This window comes from Branchiostoma floridae, chromosome 5 (genome assembly GCF_000003815.2).
Source record: "Branchiostoma floridae strain S238N-H82 chromosome 5, Bfl_VNyyK, whole genome shotgun sequence".
Taxonomy (NCBI): Eukaryota; Metazoa; Chordata; class Leptocardii; order Amphioxiformes; family Branchiostomatidae; genus Branchiostoma; species Branchiostoma floridae.
Window position 1 is genome coordinate 14,630,115 of NC_049983.1, and position 25,098 is coordinate 14,655,212.

General features: G+C 38.6%; 2 protein-coding genes across 2 annotated transcripts; one reads left to right on the top strand and one right to left on the bottom strand.

Annotated features, from left to right (window-relative positions):
- Positions 1-1,832, bottom strand: LOC118416209 (protein kish-B-like). The gene is made up of 3 exons (XM_035821291.1): positions 1,766-1,832; positions 1,312-1,443; positions 1-83 (listed from the first exon to the last, which is right to left on the bottom strand). The coding sequence occupies exons 1-3, from the start codon at positions 1,830-1,832 to the stop codon at positions 1-3; spliced, it is 282 nt and encodes a 93-aa protein (XP_035677184.1).
- Positions 1,823-24,002, top strand: LOC118416910. Its single transcript, XM_035822196.1, has 6 exons — positions 1,823-2,344; positions 2,989-3,027; positions 11,110-11,215; positions 20,172-20,337; positions 20,905-21,055; positions 21,350-24,002. The coding sequence occupies exons 1-6, from the start codon at positions 2,159-2,161 to the stop codon at positions 21,452-21,454; spliced, it is 753 nt and encodes a 250-aa protein (XP_035678089.1). The 5' UTR covers positions 1,823-2,158; the 3' UTR covers positions 21,455-24,002.
- Positions 24,003-25,098: the final 1,096 nt, after the last annotated feature.

Below are 25,098 nucleotides of genomic sequence, written 5' to 3' on the forward strand. Positions count from 1 at the left end.
CTATTTCAGGAACATGACATAGAAGGCCATGATGACACAGGTGGCAGCTACTGGTACATGTAGTCTGGTGCCGATAACTGCAGCTTTAAAGGATGAACACAGGAACTGTTAGTGTTAACATGTAGCACATACACACGACAAAAATATCATCTCCAGCTCTTAGCTCTGTAGGTGTCCTTTTACACACGATAGTGACAGATAAAATGACAGTGGTGACCAAATATAAAAGCTCTGAAAAAAGAACATTGCAAATCATAGAAAAAAGTTAAACAATCTTATGGTCTCAGTAATTCAATTGCTGAACTCACTGAAACATGTAACACATGCATTTACAGATCCAACTGTGGTACGCTAGAAAACCAGACTGATTCATGCCGACATGTGAAGGGTTCATTACCGATCCCCCGCCAAGCGCCCCTGCAATTTACACCCGCCCGGCGATCCAGCTAGCCCGCATAGCCTTTTGTGAGGGGGGCTAACTGGATTATCAGGTGGGTGTAAATTGTGGGGGCCCGTGTGAGGGGGCCAACCGTTCTTGTGAATCGGTAGCGAATACTTCCTAATCTCCAAGCAGATCCTATGGTAGCATAAGATAGTATCAAAAGCTGGCAGAGGAGTGAAGCCGGCTTAGAAGATAGTATCAAAAGCTGGCAGAGGAGTGAAGCCGGCTTAGGAGTGTGTTTTGCTACCGGGGATCTGCCTCCACTGAAACAGGGAGGAGCATTTCTATTCAACATTGGTGTTGCTGCCCCTCCCTGTTGTCATGTGCTAATGATTTTACGAGCAACAAAGTCAGTGACCAGCAAATGCTCCAGTTGGAATTTAGCACCAAACAGGAAGGAGGGCAATTAGCACCTACACTTCAAGCATAGTTTGAATGGGAAACAATTGGATGTTAATAGCCTTTGTTCTAGCTGACTGGAGGCAGATTCTACATGGCAAATGGGCACCTCTTGGCTAACTATACTCCTTGGCCAGTTTGGTACTATCTTATGCCATTGTAGGATCTGCTTGGAGATTAAATACTTCCCACCCTGGCTTGAATCAGTCTGTTTTTTAAGGGTAACTGTGCTGCTTCCTGAGACATAAACAAAGCAAGTCTGGACATTGACTCGCAAATTGAATGACGGTGGCCATACATCTAAATATATCGGGACAGTACAGAAATGTTTACTAGTATAAGTATGGGGCCGTCATCTCTGATCTGAGCATGTGCAGTTGCAGTTGGATTCGTGAAGAGGCTTTTACAGCAAGGGTGTGTGACTATGTGGTCATCTGCAGATATAAATTCTGGTCATTGCAAAAATTTACCTTTGTAGAAAACTCCTAGAGCTCCTTTCTTCTCCGACAGGAACCACTGCTTGAGTTTTGGTACTCTCTTCATGTAGGCACAGGTACAGATCACCAGCAGGGCGAACACAAGCAGTCCGTCAAAGGAGTAGACTGTAAAAGAAGACAATGGGATATAATTTATATTTGTCACTTGGCACAGGGGTTGCTAAAAAGCTTATCAGCTGAGCTCATGGTCTGGAAAAGGCGTCTTCTGCTGCATGCTGATACAGCCCCCCTCCCCACTTTCGAATATTTCTCTGCAAGTTCACTTACCATTCATGGCTGCCAATTTCAACTCTGCCTTCTCCTAATATACAACTTGACCGCCTTTTCGTGAAGGTGGAATGACCTAATGCGATGACAACATCTAGATATTCAACAATTTAGCTCAAAATGCCAACTCAACTTTTGACAACACGGAACCGGAAGTGACCTGGAACATCGAGACGAACGAGCGGAAGTTTCTGGTCCCGTGTACTCTCGCGAGACTTGAGGCCCATTGCGGAAGTGAAGTGGGTTCAGAAATCAACACACAGCGGCGGCTATGAAAACGATCGATTCGCGTGCGGCGGTGGCGCTGGGATTTCCTGCTGATTTTTCTGGCTACAGAAGCTAATACAGAAGCCGATCGTGCTCTAAAGGCCTACTGTGTTAGATCAGATGGTTTAGTAAGCTGTGATTTTTGTAGCTAGGTGGTTTGGATTTAGAGGATAAGGAAAAGTGCCAGGGGAGGGGCCTGGGCTTAGGGTTGACTTTTTAGCTGCCGTCCCTTGTCCGGTCGATCAGCGGTAACGGTGCATGGTGCAGCGGGCAGGCGGCTCACGCCATGGGTGGTGAACTGTACAGGGCGAAGTTCGACTACGTGAAGGAGATAGAGACGGACAGGCCTGACGTCCTGAGTTTCCGTCAGGGGGACAGGTTCATCGTCACCCAGAAAAATGACGACAAGTGGTGGACAGCCGTGGCTGCTAAGGACAAGTTGGTGGGGTACGTCCCCGCGGCTTACTTGGAGGTCAGTGTACATCACAATTCAGACACCTGATTGATGATACCAAGTCCTTGATGATACCTATGCCTTCAGGTATCAAAAATAGATAATTTTCTTACCCGGTGAAATACTTGCTTCCCCTTTATTTCATTGAAAAGATTACAACACCGTCCACCATGTGCAACTGCTGATTGATTTATGATTTATCTGAGGAATGTTAAGCTAGGATCTCCCTATGAAAAATGTGTAAACTTTGATGTGACTCATCATGTGAGCTCTTTAGTATTTTAGATATGATGTAAATACTTGACAAGTTGTATGAAATCCCGCCGGCATATTGCAGAGTGGACTAGAATTGATTCTAGAATCTTCACTAAATGGCTTGTCACAACCAACAACATCTCTTTACAGTAGTTTGATGACTTTCAAATATTTTCCTCAATTGCCCTTCCTGCATAGTCACGACACGCACATGTTAGTATTGTTACAGTCAGACGTGTCTTTCGTGATCCATACCCAGTAGCTGTAAGTCACAGTTATTTGCCCACTGACTGTTTGCACAGGGCAATGTGGTTACAGAAGGTACATGCTGAACTCCCTATTCACACCTCGTACCTCCCACACAAACAGTCAATCAACTGACAACCTTTTTTCTGTGTGTCTTTCAGAGGGACATTGGAAAACTGATCCCAGAGAACAGCAATAAGGTGGGTGTAAACTCTGAACATGGGCCAAACAGTCCTTCATCCGCCTCCAGTTGAAAGAAAAACATTTCAGTGCAGGGGTCATCGCCCTTTCTCTGCAGGTTGTAAAGCTTCACATTCTTCTCTAATGCACGACAAGTTTGGATTGGCAGAGACAATCACTTTCTATTATGGATACGGTCATGGCACACACACAAACACAGCCAGCACCAGACACCAGTGAAAGGAGAACCACTGAATCTGATGGATGGAACAGGAGATCCTGTTTTCATTGCTTGTTCCAAAATGATTGCAGTTTCCCATGTCCTCTGCAGTTCTATGTGATACTTGGGCAAATATAGCTGTCTGAATAGAGTCTATGTTGTTTTAACAGGGTGGAAGAAGATTGGACAAATAGTACTTCAATCATATCTCAGTGTGAAAAACAGTATGCAAATATGAGTAGAGTTTTGCAGCAGACTTTGGCCTTTTTTTCACATGATGTGATTTGGAAGGTAGTCAAACAGTTACATCCAAATTAAACAACTGCACCCCCCTGACATGTTGTTTAATAGCCCATTGCATGAACTGACTCTCATGACCAATTATTTGCTGAATTCTAACATCCATACCCCTGTATGAAGGCCTGGTGGAGGCTAGCAGGCGCTGGCCTCGAAAGTCTATGGAGCAGGCAGTGAAGAAATGCAAACAATTTGGGTTCCTTTAGTCCAAATGTAAGTGTTAATGGACAGATCTTTCAGGGGATTAAGAGTAAACTGTTGTGAGCAACAACACCTGGAGTAGGACCTAATGGACTTTGTGGCCTGCAGTCCATCGGGATGAAAAACAAAGACCTTTGGGCTTATCCAGGCAATACTTCAGTCATACCTGGGTGAGGCAGAATGCTTTGATGCTGCTTATCTGGGGCCAGCTGTAATGTTTTATAAATCAGAAATGATAAACACCCAAGGTGATAAAAAGTTCACATGACATTGATAACCTTCTTGGAGTTATTTACTCTGTTTGGAGTCAGTCTCCATGGTGACTAATACCACAGTGTACTCTGGACAATGACCAAGTCTCCTACAGCTGTGTGTCATAGTCTCAACACACAAATACCACAGCCAAGTAGCATCTGGAGTTAAGTGCGGCCTGGGTTTCTCAAAAGCAGTCTGGCCAGGACGTTTGTATTGGACTGCTCTCAGGCGTGTCTTAAGCTGCTGAGTGTATTGATACCATACTGTAACAAACAGAGCAAGTGGACTGAGAACCGCCATGGTAGGGTTGGTTACTCAGGTACAACGAGGCTTGTCAGGGTGTATTAAACATAGCCACACCTGGGCCCAGCTCATTTCACAGCCTGGCTGCTATGTTGGGTATGTAGGGGTGAACCAAAAGTGCAGGGGGTATGACCTGTGGGGTTAAAAGTGTTACAGTCGAAATTTGGGCAAGTACTTTCCTCATCTTAGATATATGGACACTAAAAGGATGGTTAAACAGGGCAGTTTGAATACTGATTGTATTTGGCAATCCTGCTCAGCTGGTCTTTAACTTTGTTGACTGATAAAATGAATAAAACATGACAGTAATGTGGAGATAGCCAAATGTTTTATTGTTCTGTCTTCCTGAACATTTACATGATTTAACCCTCTGGTCCATTAGGTTCCAAAGTGTATGCATGGATGACAGGACAAAGAATAGTGTCATAGCAACCAATCCTCTTCAAAGACGATGAGAAATGATGTGTAAATTATGGATTAGACAGTCTATTCCATGAGAGCATCCCCTGGGAAATGATACAAATGTGATGTGTCAACAATATTGCTTTCACATTGTCTAGCACCATCACATTTACTGTACTTTGGCTTCCATATGAAACCTGATATTGTGAGCCTTTGCATTTTTTAAAAATTCTTGACATTTTCTCATTTCATATGTTTCATAATGTTGTAAATTTACTGTGCTCACTTTCAATTGATTGAAGATTAAAACAATAGTACCTAATATAATGCTACCAAAAGCAAATGTGTGAAAGGTAATATGCCCCTGGGTAAGACTGCATTTTATCCATTGACCAAATCATTTATATAAGTAAATTCTTCTCCAAGCAAATTTCACCTGCAGTTAAAATTGAAGTGTGATTTACTGACAGAGTAACGTTAATGTCTGTGCACTTGTTTTTGATGGATGGCTGCCGTTATACCACCATTTTGTATGAGTGGACATGTGCATTGTACAGGCAGACTTGTACAGTGGGTATCATGATCTCATATATCACCAAGCTCTGCCAGGTACAGTGTGATCAATGCATGCCAACTACCCGTGAGGACTTTTTAAACCTCTTTAATGAAACATAAACCTATTAATGCCCCAAGGTCAATCCTTAATCTAACACTAGGAAATAACATTATTTACTTGACTTTTGCTCAATGGGAAAGATCTGCATGTCACATTACTTTCCTGTTGAGTATTCATAGAATATGGATTATATCTGATGTTCAAATTGGGGGCTACCTGTGAAATAAAGGTAACCTGGGTTGAACAAAGCCACAGACTTGATAATGGAATGTAAACATCCCTAAGTAGGTTATCGATCATGGCTGCCATGAAAGCTGTTTTGTCTGTCCTGGGCACAAGTTCCACTTGACAATGCCACTGCTGACCAGTCTGAAATTTGCAGCGACACTTCTTAAAATAGATACCCTACCTATAGGTGGTATAATGTGCTCAGTATCTCTTACTCATTATTATAAAACAAAATTTTAAGTTAATTTTATTTCATCATTTACTCTCCTACCCTCCATTTCTTACATGTACGTCCCTGATTTCAGAGTCCATTGGACTCCATATGGATCATTTATAGGGAACTGTTTAGAAATATTATACTGCTCATCATGGGTAGCTGGCATAGTGGAAACTTTTAGATAAAAGCATCACCATGTCATACTGTATTTCATATAAAATGTATCTCAGTGAGTCAGTGGAAATAGATCAGATTGTAAGAAGAAAATCAAGAATACTTTAAAGACCAAGGTGGTACTATATATATACACTACACCCAATGCCTGTGAAAGCAGAATGTATAATCAATTGCAGATTATAGCTGTGTTATTTTATCAAACTAACTCATTGTGTTACTTGTCAATTATTTGAGATTTTGACAACAGTGCACATTACACATCCTGGACATTAGGAAGCCCGTATTACTGTAAATTTTCAATCTCATGCATTTACAATGTCCTTGCAAATGGAGCGTAACATCATGCCAAATTATCAAATTAGGACAAAGGTGCTAAAGACCCAAACACCCATTGAATGGGTAATTGATCCATTTTTTATAGGTCAACAATGAGTTTGAGTTATGGTAAAGTTTCACCCCTCTGACATTTGATCAATGTTGATACTGAAGCTGAATGTAATACCAGCTGGAATAATAGATATCAGGCTTAAAGGCAAAACATTGTAGAAAATAGATATCATGATCTTATTGAAAATGTTTACACAAGCATACTCAATAACAATTACTGTCAATTTACAGACACCATAACATTGTCCGTCATCTTGTTACGTCAGTTTGGAAAAGATGAAGTATTTGCCTAAGTTGGGATTAAAATGATAGAGGTGTCAAACTGAAGGTGTGAAAAGCACTGACAAGTTTCATTTGGAGCACAAAGGTAGGAAGAAGATACAAACAGGCTTTTTATATATGGACCTTTGTGCTACTATCTGAAATGTTACCCTACATGAATTGAATATCATATTGCTGAGTCATCCCTGTGTCTTGAGATGATGCATTATACTGGATGGTGATGCCTCTTCCTGGAGCTTGTTACTCAGGAAACAGGCATTGATTACTGGTAAAGAATGAAGAAGACTGACTCCTCAAGACATAGTAATTTTGATGATTCACCCATATTGGATATCTATGATCATATGACAGGGTGTTTCTTCATAGAATGTCCCAAGATAGTTTAACTGTTTGCTGGTGTAGCCTGACTACTAGTATCTGAGTTGTACTTGAAAGACCAAACATCCCCACATTCCTGGGTCTTTAATAACCAGAAGTTGGATGTTTGCCCAGTTGCAGTACTTCTTTGAAGTGGGGTCAGGAAGGATGCTTTGACCTTCAAAAGTATGTCCCTCCAAATGGCTTCCCCAGTCCATAGGATATGGGTTAGTAGATATGGGTGTGGCAGTTATCTTTTGTAGGACTGGTAGGAATTAAGGGATTGGAGGATTTGAAAAACTTGCGACTTTGGGGCAGATTACATTCCCTACACACTTTGTGCTTTGTCAATTAATATGTTTTATGAAAAAAGGAAGAAAGGAAGGAGGAAACGAGGCTTGCATGCTTTTTAGAAGCTTATTGTAAAATGCATGCTTAACGCAAGCTGTTTCGATTGCATTTATTTCCATGTAATTGATGGGTGGTGCCACCACCCACCCATGACCACCGTGGTGGTATTTCGGCATATTTCGTATTGGACATTTGTTATAAAGTTATATATGATAGACTTTGGCATGATTCATGAATAGCTTTAATTGCATATTTTTACCTTACTGGTGTGGTCCTACAGTATTGCAATGCAAGGCTCCAACAGGATAAAGATTACAGTTAACATAGTGGGCTGGCAGACTCATTGTAAGGGTATCAGTTCGGTAATGGTGCATGCAGGGCATGATATGTGCAGACTCCAGTAATGGAGACCTGAATCACAGTTACATGGTGAATTGGAATACAATGGCTGTTATTTTCTGGTAGTGAGAGATTGGTTGAGTGCTTTCTCCCATTGCAGGTACATGTGGTAGAATTTAGGAATGGCAGTGATGGCATAATGTTACCTATTTCATGATTGCTTTTCTGATAGCCCAAGAGTACCTAATGGTATGGCAGGATCCAATCTTTATTTCATTTCACCTATGGCCCATTTCATAGTGTAATGTCTTGGAATTACTGGAAGCTCAATCAGAATGGGAGAGAAACATGTACTATTCACATATACCAAGTGTTGTGAGGTATAATAAGAAAGTTATGGATAACAGTTTGCACCACATACAGAAAAAAACAACAGATACATATAATCATATATTAGCTATCACACATACAGGAATAACAAAAGTGTCTGCAGAAACAATCTTATTAAAAGCAATTTTCAAGACAGAATCCATCTTTTAACCCATCTTTTGACAGGTGTCTGTCAAAGAAGCTGTTGGTAATTGGCCGTGATGAAAAGATATTAATTAGGCTGTGAAATGTAATGCCCTAATCAGTGTAATGGACTGGGAAATAGCCTAGGGGTAACTCTACACCACAGTGTAGTCTTGCACTGTGATATGTACTTGTTCTTGTATTGCAAAATCTAATCATTCTGGCCACATCACTGGCACTGTAATAGGAAGAACAAAAAAATGGCCTTTACTGAAAAGGTCAGACCTATCAAACAGATGTTGTTAATAGTTAACTTAGTGTCCAGTTTCCTCCCTCTTCTGTAACTTGGAAACCATCCCAGATTGTGTCAAGGATACCATATGGTTTGGTACAGTCTTAAGGCATTCATGAATAACTGATTTTGTGTATTGCTGTATGGTAAAATTGTTAATTGTGCTATTCCGTGATGATTCTTTATCACACGATCAAGCAGTTAAACAAAACAGCCATTTTGTAGCATGAATAATTCAAACTTGTATCCAACCACAAAATCATATTATTCCCCAAATGCTGTCAGTAGTGATATAAATGTCATAGAAACACTAAACAGGCACATACACGTCTGATGCTCCTGGCCAATAAAAGTCCAGGCAATTAGACACCCACGTAATGGCAGCAATATTAAGAGGTTATCAAAAATTCATGAAGGTTTAAATGTGGGTGACGTTTATCCATTGTAAACGTTTATCCACCACATCCATTTTAATCTACCTGAAAGACAAATGTTGCAACTAAAAGATAAATAACATTATGAAGTGCAAATTGATGTACAGTGTTGGTACCTTTTATTATTTGATATTGCCACAGGTTGGATAATACCAACAAACAAAAAGGTTTTTAAGTCAATAAGTTATAACATGTAATGTTAAATTCTTGAATTTTGAACTCACCAGTAATTCAAAATATAAGCAAATCCTAACAATATTGGTAACATTAACAATCCTTATTTAGCGACATGTGATACATAAATAAAGCACTTAAAAAATTGTAGGGTTGTACCGTCTTAGTAGCATGTTAACAATGATGATAACCAATAGGATGAATTTGATCATCATATCATATGAAAAAATGTCAGGCACATTTTTAGCAGTCTGCTTGTGTCAGAGAATGACTTAGAACACTTAGAGCACTTAAAACACATGTACTGTTGCAGGATCAAGTTGCCAGGTGTCTTGTGTTGATTACACCTGTTGCTATAATTCAGTTCATACTTGGCGAGCAAAGGTGGATAAAGGATCCTCTGGCTCTTTCTATATTATCTGTATATGAAAATTATAGCCTGTTTTCGGCTTTTCTTACTTTCTTTCCATCTTTAATACTTTCTCCCATGTTATTTTCTTACCTTCCCCTTTTTAGTGTTATCATGGTACTTGACACGTGCCTTATGAAACTCTGCATGGGGAAGTGCCAGTGCCTAGCAAATATTTAATGTCCACACAAACTCTTCCTGCAAACACAGTTTGGTTAGTGGGTAAAATTTATTGCCAGTGTTTTAGCTGTTAGGCCACCTTTCTTTTTATTATATGGATGCAAGCGTGCCCAAAAAAATTGACCAAAAAAAGTTGCCTTCGATATGAAATCTAACTGATAATTCTACGACTGAACAATTATAGATCTTCATACTTGTTCTTACACATCTTCTTCTTTAACCTCATACATTCTCCCAATATTTTCCAATCTTGGGCATGTATTTGCTCATTTTGCAGCTGATTTATACAGAATAGTTTTTATTGTTTTTAGAAAAAGACGAAAATTGATCCCAATGTCTAGAAAGATCCTACAAAGAAGAATTTGTCATTTGGACATTTTTACATCTTTAAAGTTTAATCACTGATTTTGTTTTTCAAATTCGATGGAATAGTTTTGTAATTCTTCTGGTATACACAGCAAAGTTCCATCAACTCAGACAGCAAGATGCTGGTGCTGGCTGAAGCCCTGGTTCCCAATTGGGAAATCAGTCATTTAACAACTGATGAACCAATCCAACTAAGCAATGCAGTTGAGCAATTGTTTTTGCCACCCTGATTGGCTTTCCATGCTATTGGTATTACCATAAACCTGGCCTAGTCATACAATTTATATGTTAGAATATTATGCAGGTTCAAAAGGAAGGAAGGAATTTCTGTAGAATTATTCAGTACATATATTGATGAATCAAAGTGGCCTTGGACAATGGGACATGCCTTGAATACATTTTCCTTATCTTGGTTGGTCCTGGACAAGTGAGCCTTTTAGAAATAAATGAAGGGGAAAAAAGAAAATTGATGTGACAAATTGAATAGATATACAAATGTATACAAATATGAACGTGAATTCATTATCTGATGTTATTGCCTATATTGTGTTTTAATAATATGTTCCCGGAATAGTAGCTATAGACCTAATGGCTATATCGGACCTTGTCAGATGAACAAAGATGACTATGGTAATTTGCAAACATAACTGTCCATAGGTTGTGACCATTTATGGGTGTACAGATGTTCTAAAATAACAATTTGGTTGTATTTTCAACCTTCCCCCACCCCATTTTCTATAGGACCGTCCCTTAAAAGGTAACTGTCGGTTACTCTACATTCATCCAACTAAGGCTTCTGGGAAGGCCGGGCAGCCATATTGGATTTGTTATTAGCCCATTCATTTTATTGATGCCTGTGTAACGTAAAGAATTGACTCCTAGCGTCCCTATATTGTTCACTACCCATTAGCCTCAACAAAATGGTATGCTATTTTTTTAAAGACTAGGTCTGGAAACTGTACACTGGTAGTATCAAGGGAGGAAAAATTGAACATGCAGAATTTTTTTCCCATGAGTGGTTAGAATTTGAGGTCATTCCCTTGGTGATTCACTCGTCACATGTGGACGGCAGTGCATGATGGCTTCCTTTGTGTCTCTACAGGAAAGGGCCAGACACAGATCAATGGAGGAGTTATCCAGAATAGATTCTCACAGAATACCCAAAGTCGGTGGATCGCCTGCTCTCTCCAGGTCGCCGGGCTCACCAGGTAAATTTTTAAAATTATTTTTCCCTTACTTCATTACCATGACGTGGAGTTACCTGAGAGGAGGCAATTATGTTACGCAGCTGTTTTGTGTAAATAGGTGACTACTGGGGAGGGGCATTGAAAAATTTGGTATTCACTCCAGCAGTGTTTACTGGACAGTTATTACGAGATAAGGAAAATCCTTGGATAAATAATGATGCGGAATAGCTCGGTTGGGTTGGTTTAATGTGAAGACATATTTTGGTATCCAGTGTGATAAAAAATTAAAATAACTAGAAAGGCCGACATTTGCTTAAGAGCAAATACAGCATATTTCAGCCGTACCCCTTCCCACGCAACATTGGACTGTTCCAAATCACCCCTGCGCAAAAATGGAACATCCTCTTAACAGTACATTATCCCCCAGAGTGGACTGGTATTGTGAATTGATTCCAGGTAAAAACAGAGCTTGCTTCTATTTTTCAGAAAATGACAATAATCACACCTTCCATTCAGAAAATTTTCATCATGACTGAAAATTGTTGAATGACTTCATGTAATGTCATTAACAATTTTCAGTACGATAACTAGGTGTAAGTTTAAAAAAGTATAAGCTCCTTGTGATGTGGGTACATTTATTATTGCAGTGAACTTTTTTTATTCAAGTAGGGCATACAATTTAATAATTATCAAGCAGGTGCAGGTACTGTAGGAGCGTTTGTTTTCTTCAAGCTGTAAAACTGTTAAACTGTTTTACTTTGTATGCAATCAGCCATCGAGCCTATTCTTATTTTAGTTTAACAACTTCCTGCCAGACCCGGAAGATACGATTGAACCTTGTTCGAGGATTTATTTTCGTCTGTCTGGTCAGTCTGTTCATACCCTGGCGCTGAGAGTGTTTTATTGGGCTGAAACTCTGGCAGTTTAAAGTTACTTACAATTTAAATGTTCAAAATTTATGTCAAACAACAACAGCACTAGGAAATGTGGCCACTATAGACAGGTGGTCACTATAGAGAAAATGCTGATCTATTGACTAGGAGCCATACGTTACACATGATTTCAGTACACTGATCATTAATCATATAAACATTGCACAGGTAAGCCAATTGTTTAGATGTACAATTAAGTTCAAATAATCTTCGCCCACCTGGGTCCCCCCACAGTGGCCCTGCCCCTGGACCCCGCCAGGGACATTCGGCGGCCCCCGGACCCCTGTCCAACGCTTTGAAAAAATCCTGTCGAGAAGTCTGTACGGCTTGAGTCTTCAAGTTAACGTATTGTGTGGTCCCGCTTATGAATATTAATTAGCCTTTGCTTTCCTCTTCGCTGATTGGCTGAACCATTAATTGAATTAACTCTTCCTGCCGGCTAGACGCAGGTGCAGATGTCGGCTCTGTGGGGTGAACGTCCGAAAGGTCATGGCATGGAGAACGAAAGAAAACCAATTTCCCCTAAAAAAAGGGCTGTAATTAAGCCTTTTACAGTACTTTATGCCAAAAATTTTACTTTGAATCTTATGCCTATCTATACCTAATGTTACTCATACCAGGGTACAGGGGTGCAAAATATACCGTTATAAGACCGTCAACAACAGTCACACGGAGCTAACAGCGCAGCGAAAATACCATCGCTAGCGTTTCAACTTCGGATAACAAGTTATTAGTACTGTTGAACTCAGTAACGTTAAAGTTTGTTTTCAGTTGCCTTTGACGGTTTGACCTGAAATAGTGTTACGCTAAACTCCTGAAGAGAAGTTAAGTGACTGCTGCGATTATCATAGATATGCCCCTAAGAACTGATACAATACAAAGCCTTCTGAATAGTCTAAAATGCGAGAGCCTTAGGAGGGCTTCGCTCCCCCTGGCGGGAACACTGCTATATACGGGATCATGAGGCCCCGCTTATGAATATTAATTAGCCTTTGGCCTCCTCTTCGCTGATTGGCTAGGTCTTTGATTCAATTAACTCTCCGGCTGACGCGCACAGGTGTGGCTCTGTGCGGGGTCACGGAAGGTCACGTCAGGAGGCCAAAAGAAAACAAACTTCCCCTCAGAAAAGTGCCAAAATTAATCAATTTAAAGTTGTTTATGTCAAAAATTTTACTTGAATCCTGTTACCAAGTATCTAATGCCTATCTATACCAAATTTCAGGTCATTTAATTGTAATACCAGGGTACAGGGGCCAAAAGTGTCCTTTTTTGGTCAAAAATTGGCCCAAAATCGCAAAAATAAGCATTTTGTTGCACTGTACACCAAAAGTGTTATTGAATTTATATGAAGGGATTATCAAGGCACATCTGTGTCAAATTTCAGCTCATTCGGTTGCAATACCAAGGTACAGGAGCCAAAAGTGTCCTTTTTTGGTCAAAAATTGGTAAAAAAATCGCAAAAATAAGCATTTTGTTGTACTGTACACCAAAAGTGTTATCGAATTTATATGGGGGCATTATCAAGGCACATCTCTGTCAAATTTCAGCTCATTTGGTTGTAATACCAGGGTACAGGGGCCAAAAGTGTCCTTTTATGGTCAAAAATTGGTAAAAAAATCGCAAAAATAAGCATTTTGTTGTACTGTACACCAAAAGTGTTATCGAATTTATATGGGGGCATTATCAAGGCACATCTCTGTCAAATTTCAGCTCATTTGGTTGTAATACCAGGGTACAGGGGCCAAAATATACAGTTTTGGTCTAAAATTGACCAAAAAATCTCAATAAAATCATTTTAGAGGCAGATATGAAAAAACTGAGAAAAAAGCATCAAGGTATTGGCCCATTCTACCCCTGTGCCAAATTTCAGGTCATTCGGTCCAGGAACGGCGGAGATGAATCACTTTGAAGATTTGACAGGAGAAAGAAAGAAAGAAAGAAAGAAAGAAACATTACGAATACAATATATTTCACCATACTATGTATGGCTGAAATATAATTGTTTAGAATTGCTTAGGCTTTGTCAGGACATGCCACATCATATACATGTACCATAAAGCCTAAGATTTATGGACCCTGATGATAGCATATTCATGGAACTGTTTGATATATTTGGTATATCTAGTAAATGTACTTGATTATTCACAATAGAGGAGAAGAGAAAAGATATGCAGTAATTGTACAGTTTTGTTAAACTCTAGCAAGGTCAGCTTTTAGTATACTGGTTTAAATTCCCTATGCTACATGTTCTGCCATTGTCTTTCATTCTTAAGTTTAGAATACAGGAAAGGAAACTGCCTAGACAAAACTGTTATAGATATGGTTGTGTTGAACAGTAGATATGACTCTGTAAATATTATTAGTTGTACATGATGTTTTCTGCCATTGTCGAATCCAGGGTCTTGTGTTCATCAGCATTTTCAGTTTGTATTTTTTCTGTCCTTTTTTTGAATTTATAAATAAGGAAATGACTAATTTGCTCTGTGAGTTGTGCGTACGAATTCTATTGTCCTAATTTACATGCATGAGCATGAACACAAGAGGTCAAACCCTGACCACAAATAAGGACATGTGCACCTATCAATGCCATGCCATAGGGGAAAATTCATGTATTCTAAAGCAGTTTTAGTGCCCCTTGTATGCTGTTGCTATGCAATCTAAATGTGCCATTACATGTACATTTATGTGTAGATGATCAGCATGCATTTGCTATTAAACATTTCATCATTTGAAATGTTGCAAATGAATTGAGAATGCCATATTGAAAATAGAGTGACTGTCCTTCTAGCAAGACAATAATTTGTGTTCATGAGAAATGATGATAAAATTCATAAATTTTTAACCACAATTTTTTTGTTTATCTGAATGCTCTATCTTTTGTTCTTGAGAAAGACGGCTGTGAAATTCCCACGGGACATACATGTAGCATAGATCACACACCCACCTGGATTGACAGGTATTACTTCCACTAGGCTTATCACGCCTCTACCACACCCACGCACACATTATTGTCTATAGCATGCTTTAAGGGCATGTTCCAGAAGTCGTCCTTTTGAAAATCTCACAGCTACACCTGGATCTCTTGTTAAGGGTGGCATTTGTCTTCCACTATCCTCGTGAGTTCAAGTACAGTAAGAAACACTCCACATCATAGCAATCATACTGATATTTGAGTTGGATTAAAGTGTGAAGACTTTTCAGTATGGAGAGGTATGTGTGCATTTGTCTTGGTTTGGAAGGATTAGCTGCACATGCTGCATTGATATTGGTTGCTTTATAATGTTGTGCACAGAGCGGGTTTGTGTATAAATCTTCTATGTGCTACTATTCACCTGGAAGCTTGTAAACTCTAGCTTTATTATTGATTTTGGATGAAATATTACCTGATAAATAATGATTCAAATAAATTCCTTGCAAATCCAATGATGACCACTTAATAAGTGATCATGAGATGACTGTACTGGGAGATGGTTCATGTAATTCTATTTCATTACTGCACTACATACATAGTATATGTACATTTTGTATTTCAATTGACAATTTTTAAATTTTGAGTATACATGTACACGAACAATAGTGTATATAAGGCATGGTTCTATATATTGATTGCACTGATTCAAATGGCATCGTCCAAATGATAACTAGGACAGTGATACATTGATTTATTTGTTGATTTTGTATTTATTTACAACTTACAAGGGAACGAAAGTCTATCAATGTGTGGTCTTGTTATTGGTATTATTAGACATGACTCAGAGACATGGTCACGAATGATTCATTCCTGATATCATAATTTGAATTTCCCACAAGATGTTGGAACAGCTGCAGTTCTGTCTGATACAGATAGAGGTGCTGCTGACAACAGACTAGTTTGCAACTAGTAATATCAGTTTGTTGGCCCTCTTTACATATTCATCTACATCAGAAAATTCAACACATTCCTTCATTGAAATATCATAAGGTCTTCTGTTACATACAAAATATGGATAATAAGATACTTGTCATTGTCAGCCTCTAATGTATGCAGGTAACTTTTTTTTCCAAAAGATGAAGTGCTGTGAGCTTAGAAAAAAACAACAGACAAATAACATTTCTAAATCTGCAATTTGTGTTTGCAATAATAGTTAATACTTATTGGAAAGTCCTATTCACTTATCAAGATACATGTTTCTATGAATTGAAGTTGGACCCTTTTACCTAGATACTGCTGTCAAATATCTTACACCAATGTCCACATGAAGGTAGCAAACAGGTCACTTGTGGTCATTGCCCCTTTTACCTGTCCAGACTATTGGTGCTTGTCCATCACATTGAATGACATGTTTGCTACCCGTTGTTTTGACACAGCACTTTGTTGACTGTTGAATGATACAAAACAGAACATGTTCTTTTGAAGGAAAATGATAAGTCACCCCCCTTAATTTGATTTAATCTTCTATCGTATGTTTTATATAGTCAATATATTCAAAACAAGTATAAACAGGACTTCAACTGAGTCATTTCATGTACAAAATTTATAACTGTCATGACATTCTCCCAGCTAACATTATACATGAACAAAATTAAGTTTATTGATGGAAGTGGACAAGCAGGGAGTATATCAGTGCTTTGGTGACTACAGGGTATAATAAAGTTAAAACTGTTTTCCCAACACGACAAGTGCCATTAGGTTGCTCTCATGTCCCTTGAGCAAACACCTGAACCTGTCAGAGACTTTACACATGTCTGCGTGGCACCGTTGACCTCTCACCTGGATGGTACACGTGGTGTGGTCACTGACCTCATTATTCTTCTGTTTCTCTCAAGTTGTCATAACATTATCATAACAGACAAGGACGTTATATAAAGATATATAACATCCTTGTTACAGATGTTAACATAGAATTTCCTTCTCATTATCAGTACCTCAACTTCAAGTTCTTGTAGGTCTAAAATATTTATGTTATTTTTTCTTTAAATTTGTAACAGCAAAGAACAAGTAAGAAGCATGTTTTTCTAGTATTATCTGCTGCGCATAATGCACATATCTATTATATTGGAATTTATCAGAAAAAATAAGACTGTAATTACAGCATTCTCCTCCCCCTTGTGTCACAATGGAGCAGTCTGAGCTCTCCAATTTCCACTTCAAACAGTTTTGACCAATGAAAGCCTGAACAAGCACATCCCCATTTGCCCTGCAGCATTTGGCTAGTACAAAAACAGGCACTACACTGTCATCAAATCAGAGCAGTTTGAACAACTGCTGCTTGATAGGTCCCACAGACCCTGGAATGTGAACCTTCTGTTGACCATTCTCTTCACATTACCTGGACAGTCAGCTGGACCTTACTCCTTATTATCTGATTGTGTGCTGAGAGCACTTCACAGTGTCTCCAGTATGAGCAAGGTTGCCCAGTTACAGCGTAGCTTGTCAGAGAAGCTTACGTTGTACAGCACGTCCCCTGATCATCAGGACAAAGGTAAACCTGCTTTTACAATTGTGACACAGAAAACACATGTAGTCCATTTTCAGTTTTGTGCAGCATTGTTGCCATGCTTTTTAATAATCCAGGAAGCACTTTTAACTTGTTTACTATGAACAAACTTGACATTCTTTCTATAACAATCTAGATACTTATAGATAGCATATAAGTATATGTTTCCATCAATTTGTGAATAATTCATATGATCTTTCTGGCATTGTACCTTGCTTAGAGTGACAATAAAAAGAACAATGGCATAAACAAGTGTTGCCTTGTTATGTAAGGTTTGAAAGAAATTGTTCTTAAAGAAAGTTGCAGAGTTGCCATCCTTAGACAATATGCAGAAGAGGTTTTCATTCCTTTAACAATCCGGGGTGTATCCCAAGACAACAATGTTCTGACCCATTACAAAAGAAAAACAATCCTTTCGCAAACCTGGGTATACCTATCCATAACCTTAAGATGAACTGACCCTAGCTACTTAATGTATCTGGTACTCAACAGCTCCTAGGAAACTCTATTTACATAGATCTGGGTTTACGTGTTACCCAAACACAAATGATTGGGGAACGCAGTTATTTGCAAAAGTTTTTTCCTCATCTTTTCTGGCAGTATCTTTGCTGTTTGCAGGCTAACTCTGAAAATTAGTCTGGATCATTACACACAAAGATTGTTCCTTCCCCAAACGTCATACATGCGTCAACAACAGCAAACATGTTGATGAACCGGTTGTACAGAACAAAGTGTGTACCTTGACTATTGTCCCATGGACAATGTGCATCCAGAGCTGTCACTCAAAGATCAGACATGTATGTCAGAGCAAGATAATTATGGCTGGCTGACTGACTTTTACCTGAGGACATGTAGCTGCCAACCATACATAACTTGCAGAAAATTAATTTGTTGACACAATGGTCTACAATATGCATGTACTGGTACATGTATGAGCATTATGATATGTATAATGTATATTGATGAAGACTATTATTTCTTTTTACTCATAAACAACCTAACAAAAACAATTTTTTATTACAATGTACTGTCAGTAATTTTTTTTTTTTAATTTTTCAGTTTTACCTGTATACCATGGTGGAGAAATCAACATACTATAGTATCTATCTTCAAGTTGCTAGATCTTTTGCACATGAGCTTATATGTCATTATGGTATGTGTGCACAAAGAAGGAATCATTTAATTGACTTACATATAATATATTACTAATATAGAAAGTTGATGTTTTAATGTCTCAGTAGCATACCTAATATGCATTATTATAACTAATAAAGGAAGGCATTTCTATTCTATTTCCTTTCTAATGAGAGAATTCAGTCACATTGCAGAAAGCTGTGTGAAAACAATGGTATAGTTGTGTCACGAGCTGTGGTTCCTGTAGTGAAGTGGCCATGCAACACTTCCCAACTCATGAAGGGTGCTCCATGGGTCACTGTAGGACAGAACACCAGCTATGCTGTGTCTGCTGCTGCCCCTCCATGCATGCAGAGCCTGTCCAGTTGTGTGTGGGGGAATGCCATTTGATTGGTTCTGACAATGTGTCTGGTTATGCCATGGGGTCAGGAGAAAAATTGCAGCCATGCAGGGATATGTTGAAAACTTTTCTGCACATCGTCAGATCTGTAAAATTTTGGCAACAGGGTAGTGCTGGAGTGATTCTTTTTCCATACACATGCTAGCACTGTCAATATTTGGACGGCTGGGTATTTGGGTGGCAGCTGGTAGTAGATTTAAGAAGATGAGCTTAGGAAGTTTAGGAAAGGGGAATGAAAAACATAATGATTCCAAAGTATAATCTCATACACCCAACCAAGGGCATACATGTAAATGCCCTTGACCTAACTCATCAGATAAAACTGTTTTTTATGCCAGGACAACTTTAGCTGTTTTTTATAATCACATTTGAAATACAGTTTAGTTCAAATTACTCTTATTAACCACTATGTCTCTTTGTCCTCTAAAATGAGGGTGATAGATTTTGAAGCATACTGCTTTTGTGTGAAAAAGGTCTTGTCAATAAATAGGATTGGAATAGTGAGTAATGAGGTAGCAGCTTGTGTGTGCCATGTGCCACAGAAACGCAGTAAACATTGACAGACTTGCTCAAGTGTGGCAGCAGTAGGTGTTTGGATTGGCCACCTCAGGTTTTCATGGAGTTCACACAGTCATTAGTGGAAATTGGAAAATCTGGAATTAGTTCATGTTAGGGGATCTCCTGCTTTTGATTTTATATCGACTTGTATCTCAATAACTTGTCATTGTTCTTATCTTCATGGTGAACAAAGTGATAGTGCAATGATCTGCAGAAACACTATTTATTATTCAAGTATATGAGAGTTGGGTAACAAGTTTTCAAAGACACAAAAACAGAATACTATTATATTATTATAGAATATCATTATTTATCAATTTTCTGTGGGTAATGAGCCCAACTGCAAAGAATGTATCTGTTTATTTACTAATGTCTGTACATTTTTTGTGTATATGGAAAATGAATAAGAATAGCAAGAACAAAAAAAACAGAATACTTGCATGTTGTTGATTCCTTCCATTTTGTTGTTGCTACAGGTTACATGACCCCAGATGAAGACTATGACCATGAGCCCAGGTGTGAACAGGAGGAGTATGAGGAGGAGGAACACAGACTAATTGCTCCCAAGAAGCTGCCCAACCCTGTCAAGGACTCCAAGAATCACCAGCAGCTCCATCGAGAACTGACACAAAACAAAAGACTGTACGTTCATGACACAAATCTGCAAATATATGTTGCCCCACTTCATACTATTATCACACTCCTATATTTAATAAAGACATGTAATGCTAGTTCCCCTTTATCTGCAGGGAAACCTATAACAGTTGTATCTAAGAACAGGGTATTTAGGTATATAATGTCGACGGACAATGTTTTCAAGTGGCAACATTTTCGCAATTTTGCAGTTCGAAAGTACCGTCCATTGACGGAACTAAATACCCTGTTCGGATATAGGATATTATAAGGTTACCCCGCAGATAAAGGTGAACTAATGTTAGTATGCTGTTGTGTTAGACTAGAGGGTTTAAAATGGGAAACATGCTCTGTAATATTCCATATAAAAATCTTGTCTCTATTGTTCTGTTCCTAATTTTTCCACAGAAAAAAATAATCTTGCTTTCCAGAGAATTAAAGAAACTACGTGACTTTTTTGCATCGTCTCTGAGGGTAGATTATAATGTAGGACAGTATGAACAGCCTATGGACAAACACAAGAGCCAATGTTGTCAGTTATAAGTTTTTAAACATGTCCTTTGTTCTGTTGTCCAGGGGCATCAACCCTCTCCACAAGAAGCCTGAGCTGCAGAAGAAATGGGAGGAGAGGAACAGAACCAAGGACAGCGAGAAATTCAGGGAACAGCAGGAGACAAACATCACCTTACAACAGGAGTTTCTTATGGAAACCCAGAAACGGAGAGAGGTAAAGACTCGCAGAGATAACTTAGGGGAAACTTCTACTATCTGGTGTCTTTAAAACATATTGTGAGATAACATATTAAGAACATATTGTTACATACTCTATACATTTCTGTAGCATTGTTTTTGCAAACTATCAACTACCCCTACCTCCCGATTAGTAGCTTGAATCGATCACTGTGATGATAGGTTTCAAAATATTTATAAAAGTAAAGTTGGATAAGGGAAACTTGTACTTGTTGGTGTGTTATGTCAGAAATTATTATAACTTTTAATATGTTATATTTTTGTCTCACAGCGACAAGAAGCCCAATCGAAGGAGGAAAGTAAAGAAGACAAGCCAGAATTTATGAGAGTGTCCCTTAAGTCAACAGGAAGGCCGGTTACACCTGAGCACTCCTAATGTAGGGTCAGTAGAGGACCATGTACAGCACTTGAACCTTAAGGCAATATAATCTTATTTTTTCTGCATCATGCCTCTCCAAAACTGCAGGGTGGAGTGGATAGATGCACTCTGATTTACTGTAGCCACTGACAAACAGATGGGAGGTCACATCAATCTCATTTTGTTATCCACAATATTCTTTTCAAATATCAGATGAATTTTTGAGATAATGAGCCAAATTAAGCTGTTTCGAACTTTGGAGGAGTCACTATAAGTTATAACTGACCTAAGTAAAAGGCATTCCCTATCAGCTGTTATTGTCAAAAGCTTGATGATGCATTCCACACATCTTTGAATTGTAATTTTAGTTTATGTAAATGGCTAATAAACATTCATGATGCATGCATGTCAAAGTGCCATGGAAGCATGACTGTAAGGAGGAAACCACAACTTTGATTTTCCCAGCTATTTGATGAGAAATTGATGTTGATGTGGCTGCTGAAATATTGAGCAAGAAGCTGAGGAGGACATCAACATTTAGAGTTTGATAAAAGTGATCAGAGAGGACAATGCTTGCAACAAAGTGGAGAGTGATGCACCATTTAGAGAAAATGGTTTACTTACCCAAGCTTTTTTAGCCGACACCCTTACCTGAAAAGTAGTGTGTATGACACAAAAATACGGACACCTTCTGCCATGAATTGAATAGTATTCTCCACTTATCATGGTGTCTTTATCAGGGACTTAGAGGTGGGCATATGTTGGCCATATCTAGGAACATCAGAAAGAGCAACAAGTAGACAGGGTTGCCATTATCTCTACTTGTTCCATGACTCTCTGAACAAACCAAATGATCTTTCAGGGGTACTTTAATCATATCCACAGTAAATAAACTGGCCTTCTGTTCCATTACAAAGCCTGAAAGGCCAATATAAACTGACAAGCTAGCCCAGTGGCTGTCTACTGATTGCTTTGTAATGTATCATAATTTTGTTTGTTAGCAGGAACCATTTTCTGCCAGTATGTTTGCAATGTTAGTGATAAGGCATGTAAGCAGTGACAGGTGTTCTAGGTATGTTGTTAGTTATTCTTATTGAGCAGAGAAAACAGCATTTGTTTAATTTGTAGTAATTGTACTGTTTTATGAGTACAGTATACCCAATTTCTCATAAGACTTATGTCTATTCTAAGCCAAGAATTTATGATCTATACTACTTCTTTGATTTCTTTGTTTGTAATCAGTTATACAATGTTTGCTATAATTTTGGTTCATGATCATGTATCTTTATTGTAATTGTCGGTTCTTGTTTAGCACCGTGTGGAAGCATTGTAAGTACCGGTAGTGTGATATGAATTATTCCATGGACTGTCCAGTATGTCACCAGCGGTGTGACCAAGTATGCTTCTCGTTGATGAATGTTTTATTTCTGTATTTTGAAATTTGCTTTAGATAAGTGTTGATCATCATTTAACCACTTATGTTTGGGTGTCCTTCATTCAGATTAAATATGTTATGTCATTCAGAAAAAGTTAAAGATTTTATGGGGCATGGGATGATATAGATATAAGTTAATTTGTAAGCTTTCTACAGGTTGTAGTTTTGCAAAATCACTGATATTCTTTTGTGAATAGTAACTTCTGTTGCTGGAGAATATGGCCATTTGCTAATTTAGCCATGTGCAATTATTTTGTAGACTACATATGTATGTTAGGCAATACACAAGACTTGTGGAAAATCATTTATATGTATCTCCTTGGTGATTATTTCAGGTGTTGTTCTGTCTCTGTCTTACACACTTCAGTTTCTAGTTTTATGTCGATACTGTTTCTTCCTGGTTTGATATTACAATTCATTCCTCTTGTAGGTAATATAATGTTTTGTAATTTCTGTTGTAGTAACATTACACTGTATGGTGTGGAGTTGGGTGCTTTGTATAAAGCTAGAGTGGCAAACCAAGAAAAAGTCAGATAATTCATGTATTTGTATTTCCTATTAGCGCTGCTTGTTTGTAATCACATGCCATATGCCTCAAGACTAGGATATGAATCACATCAATTTTTATGTCACTTCAGGGTGGAAACTGGCCACAGTAACAGATATATCAGCGTGTATAATATCGATAAATATCCTATGTTGGACAACATTTTTCTTCAGCATCTTAAGTTCATTGATAGAATACCTGAAGTGATGACGGTGATGGGAAAATGGTAGAATACCTGAGATTCAATCAGTTGTATCTTGGTACAAATATGCATGGAATTAAAGAGAGGAAAACTAAGAATATCAAAAACTGATGTCCATGACTTGGTCTTGGGGTTGACAACAATGTCTGCAAAGTACAACAGATGCTCAAAAAATGTGCATGAAGTTGCAGTTTGTGTGTGTTGTGAACTGCTGGGGTGGTGGCTGCAGTACCGCAGTGAGTCAAAAGAGGGCAGCATTGCAGCGTGTCAAACAAAGTACATGTAACGTTACATGTATTTGCCATTTTATTTTACCTTATGAAGTTTTTTCTGCTCTTTGATACTTGAAACCTATGGAATAAAGGTTTCTCTTCATATCTCAGGATGTTGTGTTGATTTTTTTTGTCTCTCACAGGATTTACTTTATTATACAGAAGTGACTGAACAAAGTAGATCTAACTTTTAAGAAAGTGTTGAGAAAAGTCATGAAAACTGTCTTGTGTATGTCAGCAGGAAGCGTTTGCTATGTGAGAATGCAATGGCCAAATCGGGTAACTAGTGAAAGAAGGATTCTAGAAAAGAATGCATAAATGTCTTTAACGTTAGGTCGTTATAAAAAGAGAAAAAAATCATTGGAATGGGCCAATTTCATTACCCATTCTCTAGTTGTAGGAACTGTAATAAAACAGGTAACCAGGATAAGAAATTACGTGATACGTTGAATATTTACGACTTAAATCAACATTCAGTTCATGGTACAGACACTAGTCATCTGCTTCATGTGTTTACAAAGAGTGGGCGTGTGCCGAAGTCCTGACGTACTTCGTGCGTTGTCGGGTCAACTCGTGAGTCATCGGCTTCTTCCGGAAGCCTTCCGATCGGCCAACAGGTTAATTTGCATAAGGTCAAAATGGCGGTTTCGTCAGTTTCTCAAACAGTCGATATCGAAAATGACAGGCGATCGTGACCAAACTACGAAGAAGTGGTGATCAGAGGCAGACGGAATCCAAAGGTAAGCTAGACTTGCTTCTTTGTGCGAAGTTTGGTTGAGTAGGAGTGCTGCGTTGGCCGGAAATCGCCACCCAAGCTTGTCCAAAAGTTGAAAATCCAGTCTGTTGCCGGTGGCAGACGGCGGATTTAAAATTTGATTCACTCAAACTTGTTCGTACTTTTCTCACGGCGGACTGAATAGAGCCTCACTAAAACAATCCGATGCCCTTCAAGTCCGTTGTTTTGTGTAATGATGAAGTCGATGAAGCCTTTGAGACTCTCGAAGTTTTGCATTTTCGTAGGATTTCATGTTTCCTGACCCTACATCCTGTTATGTAATATGTTGCTGAAATCTACAGACTTTCTTTTCTTTTTGGTGTCGATCAAACCAAGCAAAACAGAGCACTGGGGCCTGTTTCCTGGTCTTGCTTCAGCCAGGTCTCACAATGTCCAAGTTTCCTTTCAATCTGAAATTTTAGATTTATTGC